At 39.4% G+C, this 13,979-nt stretch overlaps 1 protein-coding gene across 2 annotated transcripts in view; it reads right to left on the bottom strand.

Moving 5' to 3' along the window:
* Positions 1–13,979, bottom strand: part of ctdp1 (CTD (carboxy-terminal domain, RNA polymerase II, polypeptide A) phosphatase, subunit 1) — a 74,850-nt gene that overhangs the window by 33,026 nt on the left and 27,845 nt on the right. The window contains exon 12 of one of the 2 annotated variants that reach the window (XM_015054017.1): positions 6,282–6,517. The exons of the other annotated variant lie outside the window; for it this stretch is intronic. Within the exon in view, the coding sequence (XP_014909503.1) occupies positions 6,282–6,517 (236 nt within the window). The remainder of the gene's footprint in view (positions 1–6,281; positions 6,518–13,979) is intronic. 2 annotated transcript variants of the gene reach the window in all.

A 13,979-nucleotide genomic window follows, 5' to 3' on the forward strand; every position in this document is an offset into this window, starting at 1 on the left:
GAACAACTCCTGAATCAGCTGTAATGGACAACATGCCTGATATAGGTCGTGTAAAAACAGGATGATAAAAAAGGCCACATTTTGCAGATTTTTGTTTGCAAAATTAGAAACTACCCTGATGATTTCAACCAATGGAGCAATATTTACAGATACGCTTTTCTCACAACTCCCAACAGCATAAACTGTGTAACAGAGCTGCAACGTTTCAAAAAACCAAAAAAAAAAAAAAAAAAAAAAAAAAAGAAAAGAAATCTTTGGAGAATTATGTCCGTCTAAGCAAACATGCAACATGGAACGGAAAGAGAGAAGCATCTCAACAGCTTGTGAACAAATTTAAGCAGTTGAGTTTGAACCAAATGCCTCAGCAGTCGGTGCTCAGCTCATGTGCTCTTTGGTGCATCAAATTAGGATGATGAAACTGAAGAGAAAAGGTGGCTTCAATGAGTGCAGCTTTACTTTATATATGCCGTAATGTGCGAGCATTCAGCCCATTTAATAAAAGTCCTGTCAGGTTTGAATGAGGAAAAAAAAAAAAAAGGAGTGTGAATATAAATGACAGCCGAGTTAAAATGAAGGTTTTTTCCCCCTCCCTTTTCAAGCAGATGACTGAGCTGAAAATATAACAAACTATGGAAACGATTTGAACTAAATATGTTTTTATGGTATTTGGCTACCAAACCTGTATCTGCCATGAAGGTTTTAAGAGAAACATGCCAGCCACGCCCTCACTGTTACAGTTCCAACATTTGATTTGAAGTCTAAATGAAACCCACAATGTCAAAAACACAATGACTTTTGATCTAAATATTCAATATTTGGACATTGTTTAAAATTTCTCCCTGCTGAACAAAGTCTCACAGAGGAGGGAAGCAGTTTATGTTTGAAGGGAATGAAAGGAGCCAAACTGCCAGGGTACAAAATGACGAAATGGACAGGAAGCCACAGAGAAACAAAGTCATGAAATACTAGTCAAAAGTTTCTAGACTCTATAAGTTCTAATGAGTAAAGACAATGAATGGATGGATGGAAGTCAGGCCAACCAACAATTTCACCAATGGTCATCCTAAATCTGGAACTGAATGTACAGCATCGTACCACAATTAGATGTGTCATTTCTCTAAATACTTCAGTGTGAGATTATGAAGATGAATTCATTTTGCAGCGTTTCACACATCACTTACCACAGGTACCAATAAATGTGGAGGATTCCATATCCTCGGTTTTAAAGACACAGACAGACCCGATATGAAGACAGGAAGTTCAAGGCAGCCCAGGCTGAGCCGGTTCAAGGTTAGTTTTGATTGGAAAAAAGTTGTACAAACTTGGTGTTTTTGCACCGCATTTAATTACAGGAGACAGTAATGGAAGTGTTTCTGCTCAAAGCGCATTAGCTTCATAGTGAATTCCTAAATGCACTCAGTGTGTTTGGAAGTCATTCAGAAACTCGGCTCTGGCAGCAGCGCGCAGGACGAATGCAGGATGCACGTTAAAAGCACTTTATGCTCGACTTTAGATGATGCCTTAAATGTTTATTAGGAGAAATATAAAGTGCATTAGCAATGAACCCACTTAAACGCTGTCACTGTTCTGCAGAGGAAATGGATAACAGCTTGGTACGTGTTAATGCAAACGGATTCATTCACTCTCACGTGAAACCAGACATTGTTGCTAACAGTGCTGGGCATCCTGCTCCACAAAAGGCACACACAGGCCTGGACATTTATCTCTGTGTTCACCGTTAACTTTTTGGAAGAAATCTTACATTTCACCCACTTAAAAAGTAACATCCATTTAACCCAGTGAACCTGTGCCGTTTAAAGAAAGGCTAAAGAGAGAAAAGCTACATTGACGTTACTACGGTTCTGGTTTTCGCAGAAAGCATCAAGTATGTAGGTGCTTTGGCTTCAGCCTCCTTCAGTAAATAAACAACAACTCTGCTTTTTCCTGTTGAAGAGTCCCATGATGTCTGTCAAGGAACATGATGGATCAGGTAATATTGACACTATTACAGGATTCTTCCATCTAAGGTACAATTCTTCTTACTCCACAGGGGAACAGAAACACTAAGAAACTGATATTTTTAGCAATGCTAACCGCTAATACAACAGCTACAACAGATTAAAATGTCAACTTCATAATCATCATAATCCTTCCTTTAAAAAAATATCAAACCTTTAAAGATGAATTATGCCATTCATAGTTCTTAAAGAGAAATACTAAGTAGGTTGAAGATTTTTGAAGGAAAAAAAAAAAAAAGTAGCACTAATTTTCTCATCAGTGAGACAAATTTACAAAGTGACATGCTGGACATTAGTGTCGTTTTGCCATTAGCGGTGTAAACCGAATGCCTCCGGCTTGTTGTCGGTTGGACGGGCGACAGTGAGCAAAGAGCAGTGGAAACCGCCGCTCCGCTTTCCCCTGCGGCGGCTGGCCCCGGCAGAACCTGAATGGTGCCGAGAACAAAACGGAAACATTCACATCGCCGCGGTCTCTTAGCAACAGATGTGAGCGCTGTTTTGTAGCAAATAAAAGGAAGCGATCGAGCCGGGCATAGAGACTGACAGAATGGCGGCCATTAGGGCCGGCTGGAGGTCTGAGGCAGAAAGGAGCTGAATGTGGATGCATGGAGAGACGATCAACCGAATCTCTGACGGCTCACTGGACACGGGGACGACGGGGCGGCTCCACGTGTCAGAGTCCATTTAAATTAACGACTTCTGGGAGTTTCTTTTGCCTCTAGCTTAAGTTGACAATTCTGTTTATCCAACAGGAAACAAAGTACTTTTTGGCATTCAGTGAGGCTGTCAGATGAGAGATTAAGTGTTTTATTTGACAGTAATATAATGAAGAGATGACACTGGCCAGCAACGGTATGTAAGCCTTTTGCAATAATCAATCGAATAATAAACTAAAATGACCTTGACAATTTCCAATCTGGCAATTAATATTTTTGAAGGGCAAGTTTGTTTACAGAGACTTGATAATCCGTTTTATTTATGGTTTTTATGTGTTGTTTTTGATTCCATTTTGTTTATCGTTTTTAGTTGTTGTGTTTTTGTTTTGGATATTAAGTGTTCTACACAACAGTTGTTCATCTTAGAGCAAACTCGCATATTCCACTATCAACACATTTTTTTGAAAATGATCTCAAAACGACAATATTATTGTTTATCACAATAATTATTGGGACAATTTATCGTCCAGAAAAATGTGTTAATGTGACAGACTTCTTCTTAGATTGAAAGTAAATCATTATAATCTAACTTCAGCTAGTGTCTGTTGACAGCTGAATTTATATTGCATAATCCAAACCTTACAACAATTTTGGGAAGTTATTGTCTCGACATCACGTTTCTACAATCAGACCGCTCCAGGCTCAGCAGGGGTTTAGCTCTGGTTCATATGATGAAACCATGACACCGGTGTCTTTCTATACAGAACCCAAACACCCACCTGCCAATTTGTGTCCGCACCGCTCTCCCCAAATCAGATTCACACCTCTCCCCCGGTGTGTCAGGGCGTTTAATCAAGAGCTGCTCCTCTCTGTCTCTGAGCAGTCCGGAGGCGGACTTCCAGAGAGTTTAAACAGCATGTAAACAACACTGTGGACGGTGCATCTCGGGCCTGACTCATTAGCCACAGCCAAAGGTGCCAGACCAGGTGATGGATGGCGTGACATGTCTGAACTACCTTGGATACTGAACCACAGCGAGCAGACAGGGTTCTCAGTGTCAATGTGAGGAAAGAAAGAAAGAAAAAAAAAAAAGAACTGTTGCATTTGATGCTTTGTTAGTTCTGGGTGGTGAAGCTGAAACTCGGGAGTCACGAGTTGAAAAGTTGTGATGTGAAGACTAACCTCTTCTTCTGCAGCTCCAGTTGGAGATTGTTTGCAATATGCAGTTGTAAAAACGACGCACAAATATCTACTGAAAATATTTTGCACAACGCTGGTACGCACAAATACTGAAACAAAGCCGACAAACTCCCGGCGATCGCTAAAGTCTGTCATTTCAGAAAAGCCAAGGATTCTCATTGAGCTAAGGTGACGATTGAGAGTGAAAGAATTACACAACCAAAGTTTGCCAGTATTTTTTACAACATTTAACTTAATTACTCACCAGAAACAACTTAAAGTCAATTGGAAACACAGCTGCTACTGGAAATAAATTAGCTAAGGTCCTCAGGACCGTTTCTATTTATTCAAGTTAATGAAATTTCAGTTTGTTATTTCGTTAGTTTTAGTTGATCATAATAAGGTTCACTTTACACCTGATTGTTCAGCACTATATTTTGTCCTCATGAACAGATGAGGACAAGACACAGAGCCGACTCATGTAAACCCTTCTGTGCTTTTTTTATGACACTGTTTGGTTATTGCTGATGTAATTGGAGAACAGCCAATACAAACAATAGGGGGAAAATTAATCAAATTTGGTTCAATATTGATTCTAACAAACTAGATCCAATCTAGTTTGTTACCTTTAACAAACTAGATTGGATCATTTTAATTTTTACCATGGTAAAACATAAGCTGATCATTCAGTGAGAATATAAAACTGGCCCAAGAATGTTTTAATATCTCCTGGTATCACATTTCGCTACACCCCTAAAAAAAAAAAAAAAAAACTATAAAACGGGCAAACTCCTACCCCTCTAATCAAAGTTTCAACAGTACGGCTTTACAAAAACCGTCCAGTGCTGTCCGTCATTGAGGAGTTTTTAAATTTAAGGGAACTGCAGCTCGCTGGAGAAGATCTCTCTTGCTCAGAACGCAGCAGAGACGGTGAAAATCATCTGCTGTGGCAGACTGGCGGCCCGTCCTGTCCTTCAGCAACAGGAGATTCTCATAATTATGTTCTGAAATCTTCAAATGCCTGCTGTCTGTTTGGAATTAGTCTCCATGGCAACGGACCAGACCGTCTGGCTGTGGCACAGACACGCTGATGAAGTGGTGCGTTATGATAATTGTCACTTACCGAGACGCTGGACCTGGAAACATGCAGCATATTTGGAAGGTGGGCACATAATGAGCCATGTTTTACCCCCCTGTCCACCGCCCAGCAGGGGGTCTGTGGTGAGCGTCAACATCAGCTACGACAGTGTGTGACCTGAAGCTACTGATTGATTTTATTCCTGGGTTTCTGCAGGTTTCGCCAACTCAAATTTAAGACTATTAAAAACCTTTTTAAAAAGATAATTAGGAATGAAATTTAAGACCTATAGCACGACAGAAATGTACAAAAGAAAATCGCACATTTCACACAGTGGAAGTGCAAAGCTTCTTTGCATAGAATGGATGTAGCATCGTACGGGTTGGCAACAGAAGTGAGCTAAAGGCAAAGACAAACCAACTGGAGATAAATTTATACTTATAAGTATAAATTTGGCAAGTGCTTTTTTTTTTTTTTTTTGCAATGATAGACGCAAAGAAAAAAAGAGAAAAGCTAGCTATAAGGGTTTATTGGAAGGTAGTTGGCAGCAGCCTCAAACACCTGGAGTCACAGATCACAATGAAGACGACTGTGTGCGACTTAATATTTTGCCTGACAGAAAAGTTCCATGAGAAAATAAGGCAGAATATAGAGGATTTAATAGTCCTGCCACGACAAAATTCTAGACCTCTGATTAATATATTTAAGACCAACGTGCATATTTTCCAATGAAATTCAAATATTTTAATGCCTTTTTTACGAATAAAATTTAAGATTTGTGTCACAACAGAAATTTTATTTTTTAATTAACATATTATAAATAGCAGTGCCGAGCTTTTTGCACAGCATTCATGTAGCTTGGCAGCAGAAGTGAGCCAAAGGCGAAGACAAATGTCGTCCAGCCAACTGGCAATGATTACATTTCTCATTGAAGGGTGCAAAAAAGCTAGCTAGCTACAAGGGTTTATTGGAAGTCAGTTAGCGGTAGCCTCAACTACTTCTACATCTCAGAAACTAATGAAGACGTCTGCGTGTGACTTGGTCTTTTAGCTGACAGAAAAGTCCCACAGAAAAAATAAACTACATAGTATATTCTAGGTTAAATAGTCCAGCCACAACAAAATTCAAGACCTGTGATTAACATATTTAAGGCCAACTTACATATTTTCTAATGAATTTAATACATTTTAAGGCCTTAGCTGTAGATACATGAATTTAAGACTTAGTAAGGATGCCTGTACTCCCTGCATTAAATCTCTGAACACGTATGACTGGATAACAACTGTTGGTTTAAGACACTATCATATCCAGTTTGGCGAGGACGACTGCCACATAACATTTGTTCCTCACCTTGGGGCATTCTCTGACAAACTGGAGTCACTGGGAGGTGTGGTCTGAAGTCTTTCCTCCACTCCATCTGGCTTAGAGGGGGGCCCTGATGTTGTCGACTCTCCAGCTTCTGGCTGCTGCTGCTGCTGCTGTTGCTCCTCCTCCTCCTCTTCCTCAGCAATATCCTCGTTGCCCGGCTTCTCCTTCCCTCGACCCTCGCTCTCGTTGTCGCTCTCCTCTCCTAAAATGTCGTCCACCTGAATTGGGTTTGGTTTTGGAGGGGGAGCTTTTGTTTAGTTTGGATTTTTTTCCACTCCTTAGTAACACCAGCATTAACACATTGAACACAAATCTCGACTCCGTCTTCTACAACCCAGATGTAACTAAATAACTCAACTAGTTTGAGATGTGTCTTGTGAACTCTTGAAGGGTAAATGAACTTGGGGCCCCATGATGCTGTGGCTGAAACAGGTGTGTCATTTCTTTTTGGAACAATCCTCGTCACATATCCAGTAAATCAGCAGGACAAAAGGTGTGTGTAGGATATTTGGCAGCATTAATGAGAACAAAGAAGATATACACTGGACTACCACTTATGGACAGTTCAGAATTTGTGGATTTGTCTGTGGAACGTGACTCCAAACTGTTTGTAACAAACTTTTTCCATTCACCTAATTTTTCGTAGGGCATATCTGAAATATATTGAAGGAAAATCCAGGGTGGAAATTTAAGAAACTTCAACACATCCTATTGGCTGGCGTTTGCAAAGTGGCCAATCAGAGACAGCATTGTATTTTCCTTCATACTGACTGGCAGAAATAAGGAAGACTGCTGATGCTAGCTTCTGTGGTGGTGCTGAGATGGTTTCCACTGTGTGCATTAATGCATATTAAGGTATATTTGGTATTTGAACTATTAAACTAGGCAGTTATAGTCATTTTTAGAAGAGTCTCAAACGATTGTGGATCATAGCTATAATAAACGGCGGTGGACTCTTTAGCTTCGTACATTCTGTCAGGACAGAAGAGACATCTATGATACTTTTAGGGCCGGGGCCTTAATTTGTAGCTTTTTTTTTTATGCAATTAATTGCGTTATATTACATATACACACACACACAACAAAAGATTGTATTTCTGGTACACTCGTAAATCTGAAGCATAAGCAATATCAGCAAACAGCAATGGACGACAAAGCCTCCTCTCTTGGCTCATCGCTGGGTTAATTTTTGCTTCAAAAAGCGATCTGACTGGACGCTGGAAAATACTATTGTGTTCAAGTAGTGCCTAAAGGAGTTAGCCTATCAGTGAAGCTATTTAAGCATAAAATAACATCTCAATGTTAAACATGTTGCAGGAGAACAGGGGTAAACTCTAATGTCCACCTCCACATTTTTAAGGGAAACGTTTTTTCAAAGTTCCTGGAATGATCCGGGGTTCCTGAAACACTGGAAAACTGAGTAGGTTTAGTAACAATTTGATCTAATGGTTGAATAACCTAAATAACAGATTAAAGCACATATCTCCATTGTTGAACTAATGTGTAGTCACTAATTTAGCAACCAGGGGTTTTAAATTGAGAATATTGCTTAGTTTGTGTATATATGGTTTTTGATTAAAATGTGTAATTAATTACAGGCCCTGTAATTAACTCGATAAAAAATTATAATCGAGTCCCACCACTAAATATCTTCTAAAAGTAATTTGTGCTAAGAAAAATAAATAATAATAATCTGCACAGAACACAGTTAATCAACTCAAAAGGAAAAATCTAGACAATTGAAGAAGCGGAGCACCTGGCAGCCGGTCATTTCTAAAGCTGGAGATTACTGACCCGTTCAAACGGGTTAGCCTCTTGACAGCTTTCGGATCAATATCAACGGGTATATCCCATTGCTTTTTAAATATCGACTCATTTCAATCACTTTCTCTTTGGTCAAAACAACGATGAATGAAGAGGGACGAACGTTTCTGGCTCCGCGCCAGGCTCATTACAGCCACACGCTGCCGTGTCGATGACAGGAGGGACGCAATGTAAGCTAATCCATACAGGAACAAGGGAAAAAATAACACTTGTCTTTGTTCTCTTCTCCAGCTTTGCTCGGATTTGATTGAGGCCGACCTTGTAGGCGTCTGTCACGTTACAGGCAACAGATCCAAACAAAAGAGGAAAATGAGCTTGGTTTGTTTCCAGAATAATATCAATTCACCATTTCATTTTCTCGTCTTTTTGTCAGGCTAAGACGGTTCCTTTTCTTTGACGTTTCCCCCACCACCGTGTCCTGCAGTTAGAAGCCGAAAAGAGTCAAAGAGACGTAACCTCAGTTACTTTTGCGTTTATTGACCCACTTTCTGCCATGACTGGGTTCAAAGACACGCGCCCTGACATTTTATTAAAACAATTTATTGCTCTCTGGGCCACAAAAATGGGTCTAATTCATAATAGAACCAGCACTGAATCCCACAGATGGGATATATTTTCCAAATCGTGGGAATGACTGACTAACTGAATGTAGTGTGAAGCTCTTTAGGGTCCTCTGGACTTGATAAATCGCTGTACAAACACATTCAGAATTGGGTTTGTCAGATAATCAACAAAACATTGTTCTGAATATCTGCGTTGCTTTATTATTTTGTTTTTAATCAAACTGCAGACAGGAAGTTTTAATCTGGTTGGCAAGCAAGGTCTTTGTTCTCACATTGTGTCTTAAATATGTCGTTTTCAGTGCCGTCCTGATGATGTGTCCTGAAAACCCATATTAGTCAAAGACCGAAAAGCTTTTAGTGGCTGGAAAGTTCCCCCAAGTCTCTGCCTTGCATTTGAAGAAGTCTAAAGAGATGCTTAAGATCAGCACTTATTTCCTTGCACCATTAAAGTAAACATCATCTCTCCCCATAATATCAACAAACACAATGTAATGTCTGCAGAGATCTTTTAGAAAATAGTCAAGGACTGTAAGGCAGTGAAGTCGGGATTAGTGATCTGGTTTTGGAACCAGAAATTATGGGAAATCGGCTCGGTGTGGACAAAGTTTGGTCAAGGACCAGCTTTAAGGTTGCTCAAAGCAATGACAATGTTCAACAGTTCTTTCATGCACCGTCTTTGTTGGTATGACTGAACCTGAACTTGTTTGAAATAAAAACGTAACACGACCTTACATGTGTCAGTATTTGGACATTTCATTCAGGTCAATGTTTTCCTGATGCTCTGACTCTTGTACTTTAAGTGGCTCAGTAGCTGCGTTTCCATTACAAATGTGTGCAAAAATTTATCGATATTCCGCTAATGTTGAAAAAACACAACTATTGTGTTTCCATTAATTAAGAAATTTGTTAATCCTTTAAGTCATTCAAAAACATGACCATTCAACTACTTCCTGTTGTCTTCTTCATGGTTTGCGCCAGTGGCAACATGAATAGGACGTCACAGGAGTCATGTGACTCGTGTGATGCGAAAAAATTTCCACTGTAGTTTTTAAAACTCCAAAAAACAAAACAAAAAACCCTAATCCTACTGCAAAAACGTTTTATAGAAAAAAAAATCCCAGTATTTTCAAAATTGGCTTGTTTCCATTGAGCAAAATCTTTTTTCTCAAAATGTTAAATTCTGCAATCATATGGTCAATGGAAATGCAGCTGGAGATGGTTGAGGTCTGAACAAAGATAAAACTAAGACTGAAAAATAAACATGGCGTTTTGAAAAGAGCAGCAGATTAAATAGCCCGTAATATTTATTTAGGAAATGGAGGAACTCAGAAATTAATTATTTTTCTAAGGTCTTTTGGGGTACGTCTCTACCGACTCTGATGAAGACACAGATGGTGTTGAAACATTTGCACAACAAAAACTGAAAAGTGATCAGTGAGCACCAGCCCCTTCAGTCTTTACCAGATTAGCAAATCTAGAATTTAAAAGCTTCTGCTGTTCTTTGTAAAGTGTTTGTGAATAGCAATTTCGAGATACAAATTATCAATTTTGTACCCTTTCTAATGCAACACTCCCCATTTATCTTGGGTTTGGACAAAGTCCAACAGTGAACTGGCATCTAGTCCTTAAGTATTTAGGTTCTTTAAGGATAAAACCCAAATTTAAATGCAACAAAAAAAAAATCTATTAAGCTGATAGTCTACGCATTCAGAAAATAAATCATTTTTCTCTTACAGGTACCTTCAAGACAACATAATTAACTACACAGCTGGTGAAGCATGCTCTGTCCGTGATTACTAGCCTTTAAAAACAATCTATTAATCTCCACAAACAATGAAGCAAACTTCCAGCAGAATCATTTGTCCTTGCTATAATCAAAGGCCAAGCACAAGAGAGCCTAAAACTTTTTAAAGCAAAGTATGTCATGGCCTCAAAGCAGCTTGAAGGCAGGCTTTTCATCTCGAGACTGAAAACTCTAATGTCAGGTGTGATTCCAGGGCACAGAAGCTACTTTAGGCTCAAAGACTGCTGAACGATTGTGGCAGAGATCTTTTTTAAACTACCCTGTGGCTCACTGACTCTATCTAAAGGTGGAGAGCAGAGTTAGACGGAACAGATATTTGTTTGCGGTCAGAAGGTCCATCATCGCCTTTGAGTTTGAGCCAAGAAGCTTTGTGATTCAGACGAGGCTGAACGGCTGTTGTCTGACTCAATCGGGTCTTCGTTTTCGTTATTTCCTCAAATGCCTTTCAGCCCGGACATTTCACATGAGGAACACAAGTTCACCCAACCAGATGGGTAACGACCCCAAATCGGCGGACAGGCGACATGTGTACCGATTAAAGACCATCTGTGTGGCAAATGACTTAAGGCAAAGAGCACACAGACACCACGTCGCATAATTGTGCAAATTCAAATTACAAAAGTACATTTGTTTAGTTGTTCACGCCAATTTTGAAAAACGAACAAAAACAAAAAACAAATTTTTTTCCATAAAAAGTTTTTGAGCTAGGATAAGTTTTGTTTTTCAGCCATATTGATATTAGCGTATTTTGCAAAACTGCGACGGGAACACTTGTCTTCATATCACTCGAGTCAAAAGATCAATAACCAGATGCTACTATTGGAAGAAAAGAAAGAAGACAGAAAGGGGTGGATGATGATTGTGCGGCACGGTTTTTTTGTTGTTGTTTTTTTTAACGACTTATCGTGCGACTAAACTTATTTAGGTGTGACTTTAATTGCACTTCTTATTTAATGGAAACACCGCAACAGCGAAATTGCGTTTCTTTTTTTTCTTTTTTTTTCAGACAGCGGAAAGTTTTGCGCACCTTTGTAATGGAAACACAGTGAATGAGTCGATGAGTCGTAGAGGCAAACCAGGGCAGAGGACTTTTGTTCAAACGTCACGAATGTGTTTATTCCCTTACGGGTTTCCGGGCACAACACTCTGTAACACACATGCTATGCTACACACGAAGCCTCCGTTAGTTGTATGATGCAGACTTCATTCGTTTCTGAATGACTGACTTTCCTTTTGCTAAGAGAAATCTGTCCAGCAAAGCTTTTCATAAGACGTCACCGCATGTCTGTGATGAAGAAGATTTCGGCCTTGGAAATGTATGTAAAGTGAAGTGACTCTAGTTGCCATTTTGTTTCCATGTCTTATGACTTATTTATATTAAGCCTTCACTACCCAGATAAAAACCCATTGAGATCAAAACCTCTTCATTCAGGGTGACCTGGCCAAGAAAGACAGCAGCAGACGGGATCAAAGACAAGTAGACAGATGAAACAAAAATTGATTATAAATATATAAAACACAATTAATTTGGGAGTAAAGTGCAGGAGTTCAGACAGCAATAATAATCTTAGAAAAACAGTAGCAATTTAAGACACAAGCACTTTTGACAGAATATCCGTTGTCGTTTTTCTTTTCTTTTTATTTTGCGTAAAGCCTTGAGTGAAAATTGTTCCGACAGTTTTTGTTCAGCTTGCAAGATGTTCCAAGAAAAAGAGCAGAGAAGCTAAAAACCTGCAATTTAAGGTATAAAGTATTCTCAGTTCTCAAGTCGAGACGCCTTACACAGCTAACATTTCTGTTCAATCTCGTGAAGCCAATGTCCTCTCATCTCATGAAATGAATTCATCGCCCATCTGTGTGTGCCTATCCTGGCTCCTGATAGGTAACGTAAAGCAGGGCGAACACGAAACGGCCTCAAACCGTGATAAAAGCAGATCCACCGAAACACTCACCTATAATCTCTGCAAACCCAGTGTTTAAAATGTATGCATGAAATTCAGCTGGAGGTGGAAACTGTGGCAGGCAGAAATTCATCTGCTGGGAAAGTAGATGACAGTCAATTACTTTGGAATGAAAGCCGGCAATTAGGAGTAGCTGGAACAGTCAGAAGAGTGAGTGGCTGTTGCCCAGAGCAAAAGCGTTCGGAGCTGAACGCGGGCCAACTTGAAGGAAATTATTGGCCAACGCTGAACTTTGAATAAGTTTCTGTTCTTCTGTGTTACTTTTCCACTTAATATCTTTTGATATCGCTGGCCAGGCTGCAGTCTGGTGAAATTAATGTCATTCAGAAGCTTTTCCATTCGTCGTCGTGAGTCGTGACAAAGTAATAACCTATGTAGGCACGCAGCTAAGCCACATTATTAATTAACGGGTTTCATTATTCAGGCACAATTCTGAGGATGCCATGCAATGATGGGAAAGTGTTGTGGCTCACAGTGACTGAGGAGGAATAAGAGAAACGGTAAAAGAAATAGGGCGACATTTCCACCAAACTGATTCAGCTCTCCTGCGACGACAACAAGCTGCATGTAATCTGAAGGTGATTTTATTAGCCGAGGTCTGACTGTTAATGAAAACACGAGTGTTTCTACAAATCACGGCAGCCAATGGGAGGGAGGAATAATAAATCTGGATTAATGTCCTGCAGCAGAACAGACGAGGCAGGAAATTTCAGCGAGAGCCTCTTTATAAATCCAATTAGCGTTTATTGTTCAAACTCCTGCTTTTGTACATAATGCTTTTACAGTTCCATGAAAATGTTTAAAACCAACTGAACTTCTCCAACATTTATCAAATTTCAAAACACAAACCTCGGTGTGCAATGCTGCGATTTCTTGGGATAAACAAAGTGGTGCATAATTGTAGCTGCTTTTCCATTACAAATGTGTGCAAAGATTTTTTGATATTCAGCAAAAGTCGAAAAGTCACAATGAGTGCCGTTCTGTGGAAATTGTAGTCGGCTATTTTACAGAAGAGCTGTGGATTCAACACGTCTGAATGACGAAACTTGACTTCAGATGAACTATGTGATGCTGTGAGTCCTGTGGTGAAGAAAGCTGCGCCTTGTTCAAGAACGCCAACGCCTACATGTTTGTATCCTAAACACGTTGTAGGATACAAACTCGCAGGATGGGGAAAAAGTGTTTCCATTGCAGCTTTGTGAAATACACAAATTTCGACCACCTGATGATACTGCAAAAACTTTTAAATTAAAAAACAAGAGTTTCCATCATTAAGCAAATTTATTTGAGATTACAATATGCGTCAATTTATGCACAATGAAAACGCAACATGTGAGGTGGAATCTCATCAATCTTTTAAAATATTGGATAAGGAAAAAGTAGAGGGAAACGTCAAAATTCGAAATAACTTCTGCAAGTTAACACAAAAAAATCTTTTTTTTTTCTGAAAAAAAAAAAAAAAAAAAAAAAAAAAAAAAAAAAAAAAAAAAAAAAGGGGGAAAGGAAAAATTTTCCCCCCCCCCCTGGG

Source organism: Poecilia latipinna, unplaced genomic scaffold, assembly GCF_001443285.1.
Source record: "Poecilia latipinna isolate Pla-1442-1.1 unplaced genomic scaffold, P_latipinna-1.0 Scaffold1223, whole genome shotgun sequence".
Lineage (NCBI taxonomy): Eukaryota > Metazoa > Chordata > Actinopteri > Cyprinodontiformes > Poeciliidae > Poecilia > Poecilia latipinna.